We start from the raw sequence: 21891 nt of genomic DNA on the forward strand, positions 1-21891 counted from the left end.
TCAATATTTAATATCCCCCTCTAACAGCCACACTGAATGATCTTAACCTCTCCTTAATCCCATTTATGTTACCTTTCCAGAATCTTCTTCATGTAAGCTCTCACTTTGATAAACTTCCAAACAAGAGACTGGGAGGGGGGTTATTAAAGACCACGCCATATTTATGTCAGGTGAGGTGCTTTCTTAAAATATTAATATTCTGAAACTGACCAAAGTGAAAGCTTTTATCTCGGCTATTCGAACCATTCTAGTCTGCTGGCTTGTTGTATCAGCAAAAGACCCGCTCGGCTTCTCTCTCATTTCACTGCTGAATTACAACTGACTGTTCTTTATTACAGCCAAAGGATGAAGATGATGGGGGCAATTCTTTTAGCTGACTTGATAAAGCCTGCATCTAATTTTACACCATCCTAATAGGACCAGTGTCACTGAAACTAAGAGGTGACAATATCTCACTATGATTTGCGTAGGAGGCAGTCCAAGGGTGTGCTCAGTTAAGGTGCCGTTTAACAGGACTGATATGTCACAAAAAGAGGTGGGTATCATAGTTTTTTCAAAGGCATGCATGGGTCTAAATAGCCACAATACTGCGATCCAACTGTTCTAAATAGTACTTTATTGCCTTTCATACATTCTAGTATTGAATACTATACATTCACTTTGTTACTGCCATAAACAAGTAAGTGCTGAAAAATACAGACAAAAGGTGTTTTGGTGAGGAATGAGTCATTATTTCAAGCAAAAAGAAAGGATCTCTACAATCTCAGATTATTGCTCTAAAACTGGCTGATCACAAGCTGAGTGCAAAGTTGAAAGAAAAGAACAAAAACCTTAAACCGACTAAAAAGAAAGTAAAAACATTTTATGCTCTACATACCACACGGACAGTGTAGCTGTAGGTGTGTGCAGTCTGTTGATTAAGCCATTGTTCTGCTCTTTTCTTGTCATGCCAGAATTAACTGCTTGGCTGACCACAGGTTCACCTCAGTTGTGACGCAGGGAGGCGGCTCCTGTGACTGAGGATGACTAAAGGGTACTTGAACACTCGTGCTTGAAGCGTGATGTGTCACAATGTAACTAAAATAATAAAATAAAAGCTCACAAATCTTTTGTGGAAGGCGGCACACCTGTTCGTCTCTTAAATTAAGTCACATCTATTTGAGTTTTTTGTTGGGGAATTACGAGATTGATCAGTTCAGTTAGTTTCTTATCTTTGTTCATGCTTCTGTGCTTCCTCTCCATCGCCTCGATGGGCTGCATCGGTTTATTTGCCTCACTTCAGTAAGAGCATAGTTGATTGCCACCTGCATAGACAGTGATATCTTCCAAACACCAAATTAGACGGAAATCAAAATAGATATTCATTGACTTTTTTACATATACATTGACCTAGTTGAGGCTGTTGGTTGAAAGTGTCAGGTGCTGAAATATTAATGAGCATCGCTCCCAGTTTCTGCCTGCTCCTCACAGCCAACTGGCAACATGGCATCAAGCTGAAGAGAGGAGGACAGCTTTTTTCTTTCCTTGATTGACTCATCGATTGAAGATATTTTTAAAGGGAATCCCTGGGAGTGTGTGCTCCTGGTACAAAGCAACCCCATCCCGTGTCAGGGGACGGAGAGGGCTGCAAGTCGGCTTTAATTGGGCAGAGACTTCAGAGTCTTCTTAACCCACACCGGGCAGTGCCATGGCCTGTCATGGCCCTCACACCAACACCGGCAACGCACAAGCTTCTAAACACGCACACACAAACATATTCATGCTAATTTGAGTAAACATACATGAACACACTAAACTATGCCAGCTGTTATCATTACGACCTCCCTGGACTTGGATTAAAGAAAATGATTAGTCTTAAGAATTAATGCTGTAGCAAAATCGGCATGTTCCACTTTCTTGCATAGTTTCTTTCCTCCGCTACTTGCAGGGAGAGCAAACAGTCTTGTGGTCAGCTACTAACATTTTTTCCTTTTTAGAGAAGTCCTGCAATAGAGAGGACCTGATTCAGGGATTAAAAAAAAGAGAAAGATGAAATGGAACTTGTTCTAACCTTGTCAGCTCTGCAGTTGTTGAGGCCCACTGAAGTGAGGGCAGACAGCTTTGCCTCCATGCCCTGCTGGTGATGTTGCAGCTGTTCCCTCTGGATCTGCTCCCTCATTTTCCGAGCTTCCTGGATGGCCTTCATCACTGTGTCCTGGTCCCCGAACAACGCGGTAGAGTTTAGGCTGGACAGAATATCTGCATGCACACAGAGCAGAGTGAAATTAGCACGTCATACTGAAAAAAGAAAAGAAAAACAACCAAAATGCATCCGTACAAACGTTTTCTACTCTGGTCTCTCTGGATGTGAGTGTATAGCGTAGGTGTATGTTTGAACAGAGTAAATCTGTGTTTGTCAAGTGGAAACACTTTGACGTCTTACCCAGAGAAGATCCCCGGCCCAGACCTCCAAGTGGGCTGGGGGTACCCCCCTTGCTCATGAAGCTGTTAGGGCTGCTTTTACTGCCGGGGAACAGATTTTGTGTCGGGGACGTAGGAGACTTGATCAGTTCTGTCGTCTTTGGCCGAGCAGACAGGTTGAGGGGCTGTGTTCCCTCCTCCTACAGCAGAAGAGATAGGAGTATGAAAGAAGACAGATGTTAATGGGTGCCCCCACCTCCTCCGTTTGGAGGAGCTCCGGGTTTCCAGACAGCACAGCTCTCCTCTGTTTCTGGTTAATTACAGAATCCCTATTGTGACCTACACCTCCTCCCTGATTCCTCCCTCATTTTGCTTTTTCCCCTCTCCTCTCTTCTCGTCTTCCCCTCTCCTACCATCCCCTCTCATCCATCCTTTCTTAGGAGCTGCGCCACTGTGAGCTTCCTCACAGTTGCCCAGCGCCTTTGTTCACACTAATTAAAGCAGATTCTGTCTCTCTGTACATCTTCATCTGTTCTCCCTCTCCTCCTCCCTGCTCTCTGTGTCTGCACTCTGGTTCGAAGAATAAATAATGACCAGATAACAGCGGTGCCAATGATCAAAGACAGCTGTTCCATTCATCAGATGTCGACTTACATTATCTACTTCATTAACTTGTTTTCTAATTTCATTCCTCATTTGTGCATACTTGGTTTTATCGTAAGCTTTGATATGCCTATTCCTAAAAAATATGATGTGCAGTGTGGTTCTGAGATGAGGTCAGGGAGCACAGATTTTCTTGGTGCTGTATTTTTGTGCTGGTTGTGGCCTTGAAGACCAGTTACTGATATAAGATGACAAATGCATTTTATACAGGACATTTGAGAACAAAAATACTTTATCTACGGGTACCCGAAGAGGCCAGGTATTTAATAATGACATATTAAAGTACTCGCACTTTTTATGCTCTATGTATAATTTGAATAAAAATATTATTTATACAGTTAAATATTTGATTATGACTAACAAACTGCTCTGTAAGCTAAAACTGGGCAAAAACCATGAAACAATGTGTATATTAGATTCTCTTAAATACAATCAAATGCTGAATGATTGTAAATGGGAATAATTCAAAGATGCCACAAGAAAAATGTCACACCGCTCAAGATAAGTCGCATGGATGTACACATCAGTTTTTAAAATCAGATTAGGGCTCATGCTGTCATTAACAGTATTTTTCAAAGCCCAAGTGTCTCCTTGTCCAAACATATGGCTCTACCATAGACTGCCCCAAGGCCTTGTTATTGCTGTGCCAATAACAGTTTGTCATGCAGTGAAGCTGAAAACAGACAAACAAAACTGAAGGCAATCCGATTCCACTGGACTGTGGATGGGGATGGGATGATGCCAGTATACGTTTGCCATCCATTTATTTATGAATAATTCATGTCATCTGAAGTCCTTAATTTTGGCATAATTGGTAATATTTGGACTAGAATTAGCCTTGTATTAACATTGCCCTACTTGACATCCATATACTTGAGCCAGATTGATGGATATTCCTGGAGGCAGAGGACCTGAATGGGTGTGTGTTTTTGGCTGTGTGTGAGCGCAAGCACACGAACAAAAAGCTGGAGTGCTTTCCTACTATTTGAAGGCATGATTTATGGTTTTTCTCCATTGTGATATTATTAAACTAAACTACTTCAAATGGGCGTATGTTTCTGATTATGGCCTTAATGAGCGGGAATGATGTATGCGGCCTTTCCTTTGCATGGAGGTCTGGTGGAGCCGTGCCATACAGCAGCAGAAAGCACATCCTAGTTTGTTTACAAGGGAAAAAAATTGTCAGTCCTACTCAGTAGTTGTATAGCACCGTGGTAAGAGATTTATTCCATTTTAGTTACAAAAAAAGAAAAGCCTTTTCATTGTGAAAAAGAAAGAAAAAAAAAACACGTGTTCCACAAATTACTGGCTTGAAGCTGCCATAGCTATAGCAACCATTTCCACAGAGTTCTGGTTAAGAGAGAGAGGGCCTTGTTAAAGCCCCAGAGATTGATGGTCTGTTAGAGGTTGGGCTCACCAACGGCCGGGTGTAATACTGAAGTACTGAACATTGTAGATGCTAGTTTACTCAGACAACACCAAATAGGCTAGGCTAGGTCAAGTACCACTCAAGGCCTGGGTTGGTGGGTGGGCTGGTTGAAGTAGTCGAGGGTTGTACCTTGACTTGAGTGATGGGGCTGGAGGAACTCTTGTCATTCTTCAGAGATGACGGAGAAATGGGCCCACTAGCCGTGAGTGGCTGGGGGAGTGGAGGCATCTTGGCTCCGGGAGAGACCTGCATGCTGGCAAGCTGGGCAGCATACAGTTGCTGTAGAGAGGTGGAGAAACCCGCAAGGCGTTAACATCCAAATCCAGCAAACATTCAAAGTTTTATATTCTGTCTTTTCCTCTCCCTAGAACTCTCTCTGCTTCTCTGTCTGCCTTCATCTCCCCTCTCTCTTTTACGTCTTTCCTCTCTTTCCATGAGGCTGGCAGAGAACCTCCATCAAAGGTCTTAACTGTATTTCAAAGGCTGAACCCAGAGAGAGACAGCAGTCTTAAAAACCACACAGAGATGGCTTTCATTCAAATACTTGGAGCCCCTATTTTCCACTCATCACAGAGAAAAGTTTGCCGAATGGATGCAAGTGTGTTAGCAAAGATCTCTCGTTTCTCTAGTTCTACACAACTTGCAATTGAAGTTTCTGGTCTGTGTTTTGTCTGTACACAGCAATGTGAGACGGTCCCGTTCCACAACCAACCGCAGTTGAATTGCCATCACAGAAAATGTTAAAAACACACATTATAAAAGATTAGAAATCTTTACAGAGAACACTGATGCAATCACTTTATATTTCTTGGTGTTCATTCAGTAAGGTTTTCAGCTGCTGGTGACATTATTACCCAAGAGCATGGTGCAAATGGCAAAACATTGCCTCAGATAGAGTTGAACTTTGAAGGCTCAATTTAAGAGGTTGATAATGTGGCAAATATTTGAACTGGTGGTTAAATACACTGATATTAGGGATTGGATGCATAAAAAGGCAGCGTGAGTCAAATGCATCACATTTTGGAGGGTAATTTATAAGTTATGGCTCGGTATCTTAAAATCAACTTGTCTATTTTTATCTCTTGATTTGATATCAAAATTTATAATATTTAACTGTAAATCAAATGATCATTTTCGTGCCTTTTCTGTGTGTCTGCAGGTCCAGCACTCCCACTGGAGGCTTCTTTCAGTTGGAGGTGTGTTTTGATTGGCCACCAGGTAAGTGATGAAATTGGGTTTTGTCTCCTGCTGCAAATGGCAGGGGTCTGTAAAATAGAGCTACTGTCTGAGAAAATGTGTTACTCCACGTAGCCTTAGCCCTCACTTCATCAGACAAATAGCAGCCCTTAACTCCCCTGCTGCCTTGCTATCCTCAGACTAGCTAAACCTTATGGTTTGTTGTGTTATGCAGTCAGACGGTGCTGTCAGAGAGAATCTAATTTCGCTTCCACTGGCCAATCAACAAACCTTGTCTCATTTCCTGGTTTGCTTGGCCGAACACAGAACACATTTGTCTGGATGAGAAAAGGCAACCCGGCCCTGTTGTCCTCACCTTTGGCAGTTTAAATGAAGACTTAGACCAAATAAAGCACTTTATGTCCATGCACATATCTGCAGATATAAACACATATGTGCTCCTGTAAGAAACTTTATCGCTGCCACATAAGCGGCAGTACAAAAGGTCCATTCTTCCAGGGGACCTAGGGATAACAACAGCACATGGGCAGCGGAAATGACAGACTGATTATGTTCCCACAATGATAGCACTGCCTCCACCTTCCCTCACAAACAGTCTTTTGTCTCGGAAAGGATCGGACACAGGAGTGGGCCTAACTCTATTTTCTTCTCATCTGAGCTAGACTTAGTTAATGTCACTGTTAAGGGCACTCTTTGTGTCGGCGTATGTGTATCTGTGTGAGGTGAGGTGAGGTGAGATGGATGGTGGGGTTAGCGACAGAGAGAGAAAGAAATAGTGGACAGAAAGAACATATTCTCAATTCACTGCCTATCACTCTAGGCTACATGCAAGCCTAAGTCGAAGAGTCTGTTGGACAGATGTTTGCTAACAGGCCTGTCGATGGGCATGCCCCTGACCTTGTGTGGGAAGAATTTTATTGTCCCGGAAAAAGAACATAATTAGACTTTGCCTCAAATTGCACACAGTCAGGATGCTAGTACTGATTAGCAGGTCAATGCCACAGGGTGAGAAGCAACGGCTACTTTTAAGCCCGAGCAGGAACCCTCCATGAACCAAAGAACAATAAATACAATCAAGGGGAAAGTCAAATCTGTTAAGTTGCTATACAGTGTACAAGAAGAAACTGGAAAAATGTCAGTGTTCAGTGAGTATTTTTCAGTATTAAGTCTGGTAGGGTTTATAGATGTTTTTGGCTTTGTATTTCAATTGGAGACAACAATCACTCCGGTGTCAGAAAGTTGACGTATCCTGCCAAAGCTGGTCTCCCTGAGCTGAACACATCTGCCTGTTTCCCTCAGTTGACGCTCTCACATCTAATAACCCCTTCTTCATAACTGCTTGCCAGGTGGCGTAGAGAGAGGTTCATGGTAATGAGGGTCAAGCTGAAAGTCAGTGTTCCAACACTGGAGTACAGAAGGAGCAGTCAAACCTTTTAAAAATATCAGGACCCTCAATATTCTTAACACTTTTTATTTCCATGAAAAACAAGCAGCACGCTGAGCTACAGTTTGCAAATGTAAACATCAAAATGAATATGTTAGCTAATGGGATTACAATCAGGGGTTTTTAGGAACTGGCAAGAGATAAATATTCTATTTTATGTTCTCTATGAAAAACATGCCAGTCCCATTAAAAGTGTACATGTATGGCAATCACAATACAAAATAATATAAAAAGTAAAACAAAAACAGGACATATAAATCAGAAGGCAAACACATAACCTAATATCCTTCGTCTGACCCCATCATTCCTCATTTCCCAGTAGAGCAGAGCAGATCTCAGCAAGCATAGATTCAAAGTGAGCACAACACGCCCTAGGTCAGCTTGTTAGCCTCTGGTAATTAAAAACGAGCCCTCTGGAGGCAGCAGAGGTTAAACGGGGAGGTTCACTTTTCTGCCTGTGACATTAAACTGAGATTACACACTCTGCTGATGATGTTAGACATCTCAAAAGTATGATATGCAATCAGGGCGGGCAGCCCTGTATTTGTTTAGTGAAATAACAAAGCTGATAGCTCAGTACACAATATAATCAATTATGGAGTGAATGTTTTTCCTGCTGGAAACACAGGAGTGTAAGCCTTGTCTTTTAACGAGAAATTGATGAAAAACAAATGTGCGTCTTTCTTTTTTCTTTTTTTAAAGAAAGACATGAGTTGTAGCGAGGCAATATGTGGTGGAAAATATAGTGGCAGATATTTGTCAGATTCTTTGCTGCCAGCAATGACGGTGCATTGCACATTTCCAACTGTGGCTTTTGAATATATTAAATAGGGAAACTGCTTTTAAGCCATTGCAATTTTATATACCAACATCTTCTTTTACATTGTCTAAACACTGTCTAATAGCCACGGTTTCCTAAACACACTCTCATCTCTTTGTGTGCGAGTGCGTCTCTATGTCAATGTCTCATTCACCTCTGTCTGGCCTGGGCACTGAGCACTGGACTGGATATGAGGGCATTAACTGTGCTTCAGTGCACCACACCATTTAAAAGGCAGCACAGCGCCAGCCCAGTTTGCCACAAGGCTTGTACAGGCTCATTGCCCAGGGCGACCATGCAGCCTTGACCCAGGCTAAGCCCAGATGTCAAGAGTGGAGGAAGGCGTCCTGGTGCACTGTGCCGATGCTTTCCAGTATGGCTCAACATCTGTCTCATCTGCTGGCACCCAACCTGCTCTGCTCTCACCCCTCCTTCCCTCCCACTGCCTTTCTCGGATTCTCTATCACACAACTACTGAGTAGACAGTCCAGTCCTTCTCTCAGTTTCTAACTTGTATATATGCACACAATCGCAGACTGTCTTGTGTAGGCGTGAGTGTGGATACTCCAGGCCCAGGGGCCCCAGAGCCAACCCTCCCATTCACTGCTGCTCACTGCATTATCAACTCTATCTGTCCATCTGTCCCTCTGTTCACCACTGCCTCTATCCAGCTGCTCACCTAGCCTTCCTATTAGCCAGCCTTCCACACACACTCCAGCATTGCTGCACTGCTCTGGGTTACCTTCAAAGACCAAGCTCCTTTGCTCATAAACACAAAAACAGCTGCTCTCTACAGTATGTCTGTTCTCTACCCCCTCTCCTCCTCTCTCCCTCTCTTTCAAAGTCAAAAGTGCTTCACTTGTTAATGATAGAAGCCATTTCTTCACATCTGTACTACACAGGCATTTACATCCAAACAAAAGATAATGCGGGGTTTGCTGCTCTCCCACTTTCTTCCTGTTTGTACCTGATTGTGTAACACTCTTTCTTATCGCACCAGTCATCTAAGCCTGTGAGTACTCCTTTAGATGTGTCTGTCGGCTCGAGATCTGGTCCGGGTTGTTGCTAAGCATATGGGCTTCTTTTCATCTTTACAGTGGGAGCATGAGCTGAGGCTGGGCCCAGGTTTATCGTGGCCCTGGAGAGATGCCGTTGCAAATGCGGCAAAAGTCTTATTTCTAGCAGCTCCGCTTCCTTTAATGTAAAGCATGAGGATGTCATGCGCCAGGACAATTCATAGGGGGAAAAAAGCCAAGAGAAACACAAAAAATAGCATGGGGTAATTGAAAGAGAAATACTTAAACTAAGACACTTTGTGGTGGTTTAAGAGGTTTAAGAATGAGACAGCAGGAGAGAGAAAATGGACCTTTGACTGAGTAAACGCAGAGGGTTTCTTTTTTATTTTGTCCAGCGGTGACACTACATACAGAGAACCCAGATGTTTTGTCTTCTACAGTAATGCTTTCTGTAAAACGGCTTGAACTCCAAAGTCTGCTTCCAGTGGTAAAAACAGGGCTTTCTCGAAGGTTTTTCAACTGTTCAGCGGTTCATGAAGACGGGCGATATGCATTAGGGTCACATTTTCCTTAAGTAAATAGTTTTTTTCAGTTGGCAAGGAATAATGTACAAACAGCAAATTAAATGCTATCCCAAATAGAAAATTCTTTTGTGGAATTAGGGAAATTCCCTTCTTGTATCTTCACTCAATTGAATATAGTAGGTGTCCGGAGAGATTGGGTTACAATCTCAGCACAATTTCCTCTGTTAGGTGAGACATGTCAGTTGTAATCAGTGAGGGACAGGCAGGGATGGAGCCATTGTTTCCTGCTGGTCCTAGGCTCATCCCGCCTCTGTGTGGGCACTAATGAAGAGGGGCATGTCGCGCTGGGATAGTTTACCCGTCTCCTCTCCTGTGAGTTGCGGACCAGAGCCAATCTGTCAGGAAAACATTGAGTGAAATTGCCCTGTGGTACAGCAATGCCTGGTGACAGCCACTTGCAGACTGCCAGCCACCAGAGTGATGCTACCACCCTGTATTGACAAGCAAATTACAGTCTCCCAACACTCAAACGCATCCTGCAAGATTCATTTACATCCATCAGCTCGAAGCCTTTGTTACCTTGTTGGGTTTTCTTCTCTTGGCGAGAAAGGGCGGGGAATGGGGGAGGATCCCAGACTGTTATGACAGAGAAGATTGTGAAGAGGCTTCGTGGCCAACATTAAGACTGACGGAGCGGCTAGCCTCTTTGGCTGGATGGCTGATCACATTACCTCTGCAGCATTGTGGGAATTAATTCTACCAATAAGATAATTTTTTAAGGTTCATATATTGCACAGTCGAAATCGAGTAAATTGGTGAAAATTATACCTTGCCATTCAGCTGACAGGAAGAGATATTTTAATTGAGGGGGGCAGCCTATTCAACCATATGTGTGTGGGATGTTGTATCTGCGTGTGTTCATGTGACCGCGTGCACAAGGAAGATAAACAATAGGTTTGGGGGTGGGAACTAGAACATTTCAGGACAATTTAATGAAGTTAATGGAGAATTGCGCTGGATGATTTATAAACTTTCAAAAATATCAAGTGGCGCTGGTATTAAGATGGCATTCATTTCAAGAGAAAGTGTGTTTCCTTTCTACACATTGGTCCCTTCTGTCACAAACAGGCATTTATTTAAGGACACTTTTCAGTAGTTTAATTTCGATGAAGGAAGTTGCTGGTGGTATTATTGGTTTGAAAAGAGAGGAAACAACTCCAACTTAATTCCATGACTGGGTTGAGATGATGGTTTTAATCATACCAGGCTCCCAGCGCTTTGTAGAGGAAGTGGTGGCAGTCACATGGTTTGTTGATCCCAGCTATGCAGAAAAGGGCATGTTTGATTAGCCTTACTGTTTTAAGGGGAATCTCTATGCAGGGTAAATAGCAGCCAGCAGGCGGAATATGTGACAGGCTGACAGACTTCAATTAATGGAAAATGCACCTCTTTTTGTTTACTGTGTTCTGTAAAGGTCAGCCAAGTCATGGTCTTGGAGGCACTGTTTTTGCCCATTCCCAGGGTTAGATACATAGTCAGAATTAATGACTCTAGACCCGTCTCCCGTTCTTACCCCAACCTTCAGATATACGACTGTTTCATCTGACCTCATACACCCCTATAAATAGGCTGAGTATGCCTGTCTGAACTGACACTCCTTTCCAATAAACTTCACTATGACACACAAAGCCACGCATATGTACTCCAGAAAGATATTCAGAAAAGCAGCTTCCATCTTTTACACTCACAGACACGCATCCTCAAACATGAACAGACTCATTTAACACCTTACATGCTTCTGATAGCTCTTCTCCTGGATGCATAATGACGCACGGCTCTTCAGAGCCAGCTGCGTGCATTGTTCGAACTTGCCAAGGCTCGTTAACACTGACAGTGGTAGCTTCTGAAGGACAAATGCCACATATATCAGTGTGCAAAGAGTCTCCCCTTAGTCTTGAGCTTAGCTTTTCACTCGTGGTTTACTTCTTTCTGCTGTTTAGCATCACATTCTGTAGCTGTAAAATAACTTACTGGTGTTGTTGATAAAGCAGCAGTGGCCACTTAACCATATGCTGGGTAGGATACTTTTATATTCTTTGTTTGCTGCTTTTGTTTCCAAAGAACTACAACTAAGATTTCCAGACAGAAATTCTACAATTACTCAGAACTACTAAGAAAAATCATAATTAGAGAAGCAACAATCAGCAATGTTCAGATTTCCATTGGTTTTGTTTTTTTTAATGGAAATAAAAATCAGTGAAAAGTTGGGGGGGGGGAAGTAATTATTTAAAATTTCTCATTAGCTATTTATATTTATTACTATTTATAATAGCGATAAGTTGAATAATAGAACACAGATAATTATCTACATTAAACATTATGGCCTCAGGTTAAGCCCTGACCTAGGTTTAGCTCTTAAACGCTGAGTGAGAGAAGTCCTGGAGCAGCCCGTAGGGCTCACAGCCTCTCTCAACATTTCTCGTTGCTCAAATCCTCTTCTCACACATTTTTTTATTAGACTAATTTTAATAATTTTCTTAGCTGTTTTCTACAAAGAGATAAACTGTAAATAGCACAGTCGTTTTCTAGATGAAAGCATTAGGAAAGAGATTTTTTTTGCAGCCTGTTGTCTTCCGATAAATTCACTGGTGGGTGATTAATGCAACCAAAGTGATTTTCATTCTCTCTAATAACTATTATCTTCCTAACTCTCTGGCTGAGCTGGTGGGGATGAAACCTCTATCATATGGGATGAATTACATACGTAAGGTGATAAGCGAGCGTGAGCTTGGGGCCTCCAGGATTATTTAGTGTGCGCCTCATTACTTAGTGTACAGCTGCTTAGCCATCCTTTCTGCCCTGAGCTTGGCGAGCGTCGCTAACATTCTTTGTCATAGTACTGTACATACCTGAAGCTGGAGGGGGCTGAGTCCTGACGCTGCTGCAGCTGCCACTGAGGATGGAATGAACTGCACCGGGTAGTTATCACCTGTCAGAGACAGAAAGAAAGAGACAACAATGCATACAGGTTCAGACAATGAGCCGGCCCACAGCGACCAGGCAAGTGCCAACACGGATTCTGGGCCCTCCACTACTTTTGCCACAGAAATGTGGCGAACAGCAACGAACGCTCGGCTTCAAGCCCAAACATCTGCATTAACAAAAAGCCTACGGGGGTTTAACAAGAGCAGAATTACTTACGAAAGTTCCACACCATTCCCTTTTTACTCCACCTGTGCACTACAAATCCCCTGACAACAGTAAATAAGACACTGTTAAACAAGGTGGGGATTCTTTAAAGGTGTGCTTGAGTGTGCGTGTGTTTGTGTTCTGATTAGATGCTAAATATCTCCCTTGGTATTCAGTTAGTGCTTTTGTAAAAGACCAGTATGTTCTCTCAGGCAATTCATACAGCTGTAGACTTGTCTGGTTATTGTTCAGTGCCACATTGTTTGTTTCTGAGTGATAGCTTTGGCAACAGAGTGGAAGCACTTGTATGCAAACTGGTTAGAACAAGTGTGCTGTCACAATAACACTGGTTAAAAAAAACCACATTCTTATCTCATATGCCACTGTGATCAAGCAAGGAGGAAATAATCTCCAAATAGCAGCAGTATTCATTACTGTTGGCCCACCATCAGCACATTTGTTACACAGGGATATAAAAATGGCTGCAGCGTGAGTGATATCCATAGGGTTGCAGAAGCCTTTACACGGTCAACCTTGTGTGTTGAGACGGAGAGAACATCCCCAGTGAGACTGGGCAGCACAGCATTCATAGACGGGAGAGGTAGGTTTGAGGCATGAATCTGAAGGAGGGGTGATGGCGTGCACTGCGAGAGCAGGGAGGGGTAGTTGGCCTTCGCTCAGACCCCACTTCTGGCTGTCACTTCTCTTCACAAACATATGGAGCCATTAAGCCACAGACAAGGCAAATGTATACACCTTCTCTTTCACTTTGCCCTCGTCCGCCCGCCTCACTTTGCAATCTTGTACAGCACAGCACAATGTGATACAGGCCATGGAAATCCAATCCCCATTTAGTAGCAAATAAAATCACATAGCAGAAGTGGTTTCAAATAGTGCTAAGTTGGATGTAGGGGGGGGGGGCTGTGGTTATTTCTACACACCTCCTTTTTTTTGGTCTCGCTTCTCTCCCTGTCTCATTTGCTGTCTGTGACGTAGGGTTTGGGGGATAATAAATGGCTGAATGTCTTTAGATGTCATGTGAAACCTGGGGAGGGTCATGTGCTGCACGACGACTGCTGAGGGATCTTGAGACTCCAAAGTCTGGGACTTGGGTCATCAAAGTCTGTGTCTAGGCACCAGACTCCAACAGAATGTAAACTCCTGCAGGTTAGCACCCCTCGTAACAAAAAGGAAAAGCATTTAAAATGTTTTACTTCCTTTGTAAAAAAGAAAAAAAAAAGGGTCCTTGTTGCTTTGCTGTTGAGAGCCTGGATTCTAAACACTAAGAGGGGTTGGGGGGTCGTATTGATGACGCCATAGTCACAACAGGCTATATTTCCCCCCTCATGTGGTGCCAAGAAATAAGTCGTAGATCTCCTGAGGGTTGACAGATGTAGCTGAAACCTTTCTTAGGGTAGATCAAATTATGAATGAATGACTGCAACTGTCAAACCTGATCATCTTTTTTCACCAGCTTTTAAGTTTCCTTTAACTTGAAACAAGTAAAGCACTTCGTTGTTTAGATTTGAGAGCATCGTAGGAGAGACACAAAGATCCCACATTGCATTGTCATTTATAGCATAGCTGTTCTGAACAGTGACTAGCTGAGCTACATTTACAAGTGACTTTGTTGCAATTTTTGGGAGCTGGTTTGTCATTTTGTCTGTGACACGCAAAAATATATGCCTTAAATCTAAAAAGTAACTTATCTAATAGTATTTATCGTTGTCTCACGTGATGTTAACACTAACAGTACAGAAATGACCCACAGAAATGACACAGTACAGAAATCAGGCTTTTATGGGGGCAAAAATGACAGGGGATGCTTTTGTATTGCTGTTGTGCCAGTCCAGACAAAGTGCTCCAGGATGCTTCCAATTAAGTGCTTACAGATAGTGATTATGTATATTTTTATATGACTCAGGTTGTGATTAATGAAACTCACTTAGTCAACCAGCTTCACGTTCAATGTTGCAATTTTTAGGTTTCCGAGCAATGTGAACAATGTGAAGGAGAACAAATGAACTGTTGCCGAGTAAAAAATGGAACATAGGCATCGCTTGAACCCTTTTCACAGGGGTATGTGCCCCATCATTAATCTGCTGTACCCCAGTAAAATCTCACGTTTGAGTTTTACCAAGCTTCTGCAGTTGGCATTGGATTTAACTACACTGAAAGTAACAGGAAAAAAACAAGTTTTTTCTAATCCAAAATGTTGCAGCAGCAGTTTAACCCAAAATACAAGCTGAGGTGTGCATTTGCTGGTGCCTCCAAAGAATTTCAAGCAGTAATCCTTGGATCTGCACTTTGTATGAAACAAGAATCAAGATTACTGTATAATAGCACAACCTGACTGGAAGTTGAGTCACATTAACTTTGCCAAAATGAAAAAGACAGCAACTCTGTTTGGACATGAGACGTGCTCTCAAACATTAGAGGAATATTTTGTTTTCTCTTAGATTGCATATGTATATACAGTGTTTTATCATGGTTTGTTTGTATTGTGAAAAGCAGAAGATCACAAATAAATATTGTTAATAAAAATTAAATGTCTTTGCATTTTTAGTATTGCAGCCCAATGCCAAACCCAGCAAAAGCAACGGGGCTTCAGGTAGCAATATATAGTACATTTTAATATACCAAGAAATATCTTTGTGATTTGAGTAATCCCTGATTGAGGCCCTGCAGATCTTTAAGTCTAGCAATGGAACCTGCGACACACACTCTGCACACATAAAAAGAATCCTTCTTCATACAACTTACTCATAAAGAGTAAACATCCAGTTTGAATGACTTGAAAAACAAACACTACAAAGACAGAATAGTTTAAATCTGGCAACTAATAAAACAAAATAAAATAAGATAGCATGAGAAAACTATCAACTGTCAGCAGGATACCTATGAGGGCGACTGGCAGAGACTAAAGACTATGGGGTCATTCTCCAGCTCCATTAAAGGCACCTCAGACTGAATGCTGCCATGTCTGTGTAAACAGTGCAAACAGGCTAAGAAGTCCAACTTATATATCTATTTGTTTAAGCGATGACTTGGTGTCTCTATGACTGTGCCTGCCTACCATGCAGCACCAGGCCATTGAGCACAGCCAGTGGACGGGGTGATGACTTACCACTACGGTGCCAAAATGAATCTGTTGCCATGAGAGCACCACAGGTTTGGGGGTCATAAGCAGTGGTCCCTGGGAGCTGTCTCATAATGATAACATCAGATTAGTGTGCCTTAGTCTTGGAAGTAAATGCTTCACCGCTCACTTCATGGAGAAAGGACACAGAAGCATCCTGTACACTCTGCAGGTGGTGATGATAACATTGTGCTCTCTGGATATATTGTGTATATTGTGTTGGACAGGGAAGAAATAATAAAGGCTTTGAAAATACCTCTTCTGACTACAAGAGTCATTTTCAGACCTCCTTTGCTATTTCTTCATGAGCTCATGAATTATGCAAGACCCGTGCACATGGTGACCCCTGAACATGATTCCATAATAGCTCCTGTTATTTGAACTAAAACATTTTCCGTGTCAAACCTATTGCAAAAAGCACACTGGTAAAAGACTCCCCCTCAGGCACTTTGTTTAAGCTGTCATGGCTCCATAGTTCAAAAATAGCTGACTTTCTTTTTCATCCTGTGGTTTTATAGTTAATTCATTAACTGCACTACCACACCTTTTAATGTTGTGTTGCAAACCTGCTGACTTCTTACTCTTCTCAGTTTTCTGTTTATAGTCCTCTTCAGACAAAGACTTTTCTTTTTCAAGGTTTCATCAACATAAAAACACTTTTTTTGCCTTGGGGTGAAAATGGGAAAACCTTTTTCAGTGGACAAGATTCAGCTGAATTTTGTTAAATAAATGATGTGCGTAACAAAACAACCATTTTTTTTAAATATATGTATATATAACCTTGCCCTGGGACTAAGTACATACTGTAACGTGGAAAACTTTACAATGTGTAAAATATGTTTCCATAATACAAAGGAAGCAAGTGAGGCATGCCGTTACAGGCAGCGCAAACAGTAATTGTACAGAAAAACCTGTTCTTGCATCATGTACAGACTATCCAACTCCTAACTGTGTTTTAATGACTTAATCTGACTATAACAGGGTATAATTGTGTGAAACTGTAACAGGGGAGTTGCTTTTTTATTACGATAGATTTGGAAAGCACTTCTTGCAGGGTTCGTCTCCCATGTTCTTGGATCTCTGACAGTAGATACTTTGAAAACAAAAAAACTATTATAGCCAGTGCACTCCTGAAAGATACTTTCATGCCGATGACATGTTTATATTCCTCTGTTTTTCCACCCATATCTATTGTTCCACATGGACAAGAACATTCCCAGGCGTTGCTCTCAAATCTGTGTTCAGACACAGCAGAGCATGCCAGCAGCCAGAGTGTGAATGAAGCATTAAAGTCTAACAGCTTCCAGACTGAAAATTATAGTTGTGGTTAAAAGCACAAAGGGGGTGAAGACAAAGCAAGCAAGGGAGAAAAGAAGGACAATATGACCAAAATGGCTTAAATTTGCAAGCATACCTGGCTTATAAGACATTCCTGGAGGGAAGAGAAAGCCTTGCTGGGCGGCAGCTGCTGCTGCTAGAGTGCGTTGGTCGTGTGGAAAAATGGGGATCATGAGCGGAGGCATGTGACCCTGGACCTGCTGAACAGATAGGGAGCAGAGATCAGAGAGAGGCCTAAGCACTGGCATAGTACACAGAAACACAGAGCCCACTAAGGGGGAGGCCAGATCACAGCTCTTGCTAACGCGTGCTGACAGGGGTCTCTGCGGCAATGACGGCCCTCGTGTGCTCACACAATACCTGGCTGAGCTATGCCTGCTCTTAATCCAAACCACAATTTCACCTCGGCACATCAAAGGCCCGCATACACACATTGTTACAGCATAAGTTAGAGTAAGTGACATGTGCTGTAGGATGGAAAGCAGAGAGGCGCAATAGTTTTGTATGGATTCTGTGGCAAGCAGTATATGTGTTGAAAGTAGTATTAAATCTATAAAATGATAACTCCGAATATCAAAGATGTACAGCGTGCTTGGTTTTAATAAAACCTAAGGTCAAAGAGAACCGTAGCACTCACTGATGAGTATGCCATGTTTATTAAAGACCTGTAGTAAACCAACTTTCTAGCTGTTACACTCTGCAAGAAGATTGTTTAACGTCTGATGCAGATGCAGTGCCAGAACCGATCAGCGTGTAGATGCATGACGACACAAAAACCTCAAGGGAAGCTTAACTTGTAACAGAATCCTGGATGATCATTTGTTCATATTAGAAAAAGCTAAAGACATCCAGAAATTTAATGTCACTGCTTTTAGGAGTGAAAATTGCAGGCCATTGAAAAGTGCTTGTTCTTTTTCATCTTAATGTCTTTCCCAGTCTGTGTTCAACTCACATATTAACCTTCACCATGCAGCCTGTTGCTGACTCGCCTACTGGGGATATCAGTACAAACTCCCCGCATTTGTGTGTCAAGGGTGGGTGAGTAGCTTATGTATCAAAAGTGCTGTGTGGGGGTTTGCACACATGCTGCAAGTCCAATTTTACTGTCACTCTCTGCTTCCTGAAACTCCATGATAGGGCGCAGCCTGGCTACCATGGGCCTGTGAGGGTTAATCTAGGGCTGAGCCAAATCACCTCGGGGGAACCTGCCTGGAAATGGGTTAATAAAGGTCATCCCCCAAAATAAACACTTTACAGAATGTTTCTCCATTCATCCCTCCTTAAAATCAACTCGCAATAAAACGGGCCTGGGTGCAATTACTGCCGCTGCATTGGGGCATGAAATCAACCTGTCCCGTGTTATGGCTGAGCTCTGCTATGATCTCCACTTTTCAGTCGGGGTTGCTCCCCCTGTAGACCCTCTACAGGAGCAGTTGCACCCAGGTTCTCTCGGAGCTAGCAGGCTAAACCTACTTTAAACAACTTTATTGATCTGTCCAGAGGTGCAAAGCTAGACTGAAAACTAAATAAATAGAAGAATTTTATGCCTACTGAGCGTTTATGGAAGTGCAAGTGCAGAAAGTGCATTATAAAAGAATAGAAAAGTAATTTTGTAAAATGTGCTGTTGCTGAAGAAAAAATAAATGGCCAAGGAGACTGCGACAAATGTCCTTAAATAAAACATTGCTTTATGGGGATTTGTGTTCCAAGTTTCCAGGCTGAGCGAGTGAAAGATCGAGCTTGGCCTTGCATGTATGGAACATATGGAAAAACACAATAATTAATGTCACAACATGAGGTGGGGCCAGTGACAGGCAGGGGCACACAGCTTTTCTCTGCCTGTGTATTTGGACTGTTAAAACAGATGGAGTCTGGTGCTGAATGTGCAGCAGTCACAGGGCAGAAAAGGGCTCCCTCAAGTCCCTTTAAGTGCGCTGCATGGTAGTTCATATTTCAGGAGTTTGCTAACATGCATCAGTTGTTTAAAGGTGTTTTAAATCAGCACTTCATTTTTTTAACTTCACATTTTAAATTTAAAGTTAAAGTGTTTTTTCTGAGTACATTAAATAATACCGCAAAATTGTTTAAGGGACGTATGCAGGCCATCCACACTTTATACACACACTATAATGAGAGACATCAGCACAAGCATTTTTGATACACGTATGCATTTCTCCAGCAAACGCAAATGATAAACTCTAAATGATATAATTTCATCTGGGATATAAGCTTTTATTACTATTATTACTCTAAAATATGGGGCAAATATACAAGGTTCATTGAGGCAAGACAGATCCGAACTGTGCGTTGAAGGGGAAATAAATGCAATGAAGTTGAATGGTTGTGATTTTCGGTAATGAGCTCGATGCATTAAAGTTTAATTTACAGCGGCTAATGTCAGAGAAAGGCAAATCAAATTCTGAGCGGCTTAAAGGTGGCAACAAATAGAGGAGGTTAGCTGAGCTGTCAATTAACAGCTGGCACAGTGGCTTAGCAGATTATAATATTTTCACGAGTCCCTTATTTTTAGAATCGACTGTTTAAAGCAGCGTGGCAGAAAAATAAAGTATACTTTAAGGAAATCAACATGGATGTTTAACTTGCACTCTGCTCTGTTTCTACAACTCCATCATCCCGCCCACTTTATAAGAGTTACCCGAAAGTCCATCTATCCATGGGCGAAGAGCCCAGGATATTTCTAATGCCAAGATGATCTTGAGGAGTGGGGGAATGAAGTGGAGCAGATGTGAGTGGGGCGCTCAGACAGCCTTCTCCCTTTCCCTCATAAATACAGCAGCATTGTTATGCTGGCAGTGCTATTCCTTTGTCTTAGCGCTGCTAAGTACTGGATAATGTCATTTCACACCATCTGCCCCCAGGCTTCATTAAAGATACATGAATGGGCTATCTTATGAGGAACAGGTGCTATTGTTTGTCCCTCAAGACACAGCAATAAGGATCTGACTCGGAATACTTGAAGAGGAGCATCTGTAGTGATCAGTCAGACAGACTTGGCTGAGGCCCCCGTCTCTGCCAGCATGCGCTCCAGCAGAGGTTTCCGGGGGAAACGGGCTCCCTTGCAACATGTATCATCAATTCAGATGACCTGATGAAGTCTGTAGCAGCCCAGTACACAATCTGTTTCCCTCTCAAGGAGATGCTGGTATTTGATAAATAGAACTCACTTGCATCTACTGTGTGTGCGATTCCAAACTGTATGTTATAAGAGAGCGCTTTCTTTTTCATTTTTTTAAAGGAAGAATTTAAATTTTAAAATGATATAACACACACACACACACTTTTCAAGCTGCAGGTTCCTTATTTTGCAACTTTAACAGATCATTCCTTTAAGAGTAAGTTTAATAAGACAGCATGTAAACTCCACAATGGCGCAAAGCAGCAGCCCATCCTGTGGTCAGACTGCAGAGGGCAAGCAGACGGTTCAGATGTCTGATGTGTAAATACATAAGGTGTAAAAAAAAAAAAGTGTAGAGTTAAAAGAGCTCCTTTTATTTCTCAGAGCACTTAAAACACATGCAATATGCACTCACACACAAAGATCACTTTATTACTGCACTAATGCATGCGTGATAAAGTCCTTTTTATAGCAGTTTTGTTAATTAGCATCCCTATGAAGCATCAGAAATACAGATTAGACTTCACATATTTTAAATGAAAGATGCACTTTTAATTTAAAAAATAAAAAAAGCAGTGTGATTAGAAACAAGCTTCACATTTCACAGAGCTACATTAGGCAAAGGTGATGGTAAACGGAGAACAGTGAACGGTGGTGTTTTTTAGTACACCAGAAAGCATCCACCCACAGCACTCATGCAAGCGGCTTCAAAAACCGCACTGCAAATGGAGATGAACAGCGCATTACAGCACTCACTTGGGACCCTGTCAACACCCATGCTCCTCACTGTCTGTTATAGCCTCCACAAAGCACCCGTGAGGCCTCAAGACCCCTGCTGGCATCCCGTCTGAACCCTCTTACACTTTCATGCACTGACTGACGCTCAGGTTTGCTAATCACTGTAGACAACAATGGTCCATGTTGAAGAAACTGTAAGAATTTTTTTGTTTTTACTGCCAGAATCATTCAGTATTACCAAGATTCAAATACAAAAGGGGCAAAAAAGGCAAACATCTACCTTGCTAGCACCAAAGCTCACGGTTATTAGCTTGAAAGGACCTATGAGATCCTCAATATTCTATTCTGATTAATTACCATTTCACTCTTTTTAACACTTGTGCCATATACAGATCCTTGTTTTCGATATAATCTGCACACTTTTGTCATGAGGAGACTTGCAAGAAGTAATTTTATAAAAAAGTGACTGACAACAATAAAACCACAGGTCGGTGAAAAAATCTGAAGACTTTGATTTTTAATTCTGTAAAGTTTAGACTATAATAAACACCTCACACACTGTGAAAAGATCACAGTCACCAGTAATCTTCCTGAAGAGAGTTCACATTTCACTGTCACCTCATTTAAATAAAAATTACTTCATCACTTTAGTAGTTGTCAGCCCTCGCTAATCTTCGTTTTCACATTTTCTCTTGGAGAGGTTCTGTAATTTCACCCAAGGAGGATAGACGTAAGCTGTTGGTATAAGAACTGATAGTTCACACTTTGTTTCCACCTTTCTCCCCACTGAGTTCCACACCAAACGCTCGCTAGTAGAATCACCTTTTGTGATTCATTTAAGGGGAACGTGATCGGGAG

General features: G+C 42.1%; 1 protein-coding gene across 7 annotated transcripts in view; it reads right to left on the bottom strand.

Moving 5' to 3' along the window:
- Positions 1-21891, bottom strand: part of sox6 (SRY-box transcription factor 6) — a 129272-nt gene that overhangs the window by 21002 nt on the left and 86379 nt on the right. For 6 of the 7 annotated variants that reach the window (XM_082532831.1, XM_082532827.1, XM_082532830.1 and 3 more), the window contains 5 exons: positions 17236-17359; positions 12403-12482; positions 4622-4771; positions 2423-2600; positions 2051-2238 (listed from right to left, as the gene is read on the bottom strand). In XM_082532831.1, the coding sequence (XP_082388957.1) occupies positions 2051-2238; positions 2423-2600; positions 4622-4771; positions 12403-12482; positions 17236-17359 (720 nt within the window). The remainder of the gene's footprint in view (positions 1-2050; positions 2239-2422; positions 2601-4621; positions 4772-12402; positions 12483-17235; positions 17360-21891) is intronic. The other variant, XM_082532828.1, reaches the window with a different exon arrangement.

Source organism: Aulonocara stuartgranti (genome assembly GCF_965226115.1).
Source record: "Aulonocara stuartgranti genome assembly, chromosome: 1".
Taxonomy (NCBI): Eukaryota; Metazoa; Chordata; class Actinopteri; order Cichliformes; family Cichlidae; genus Aulonocara; species Aulonocara stuartgranti.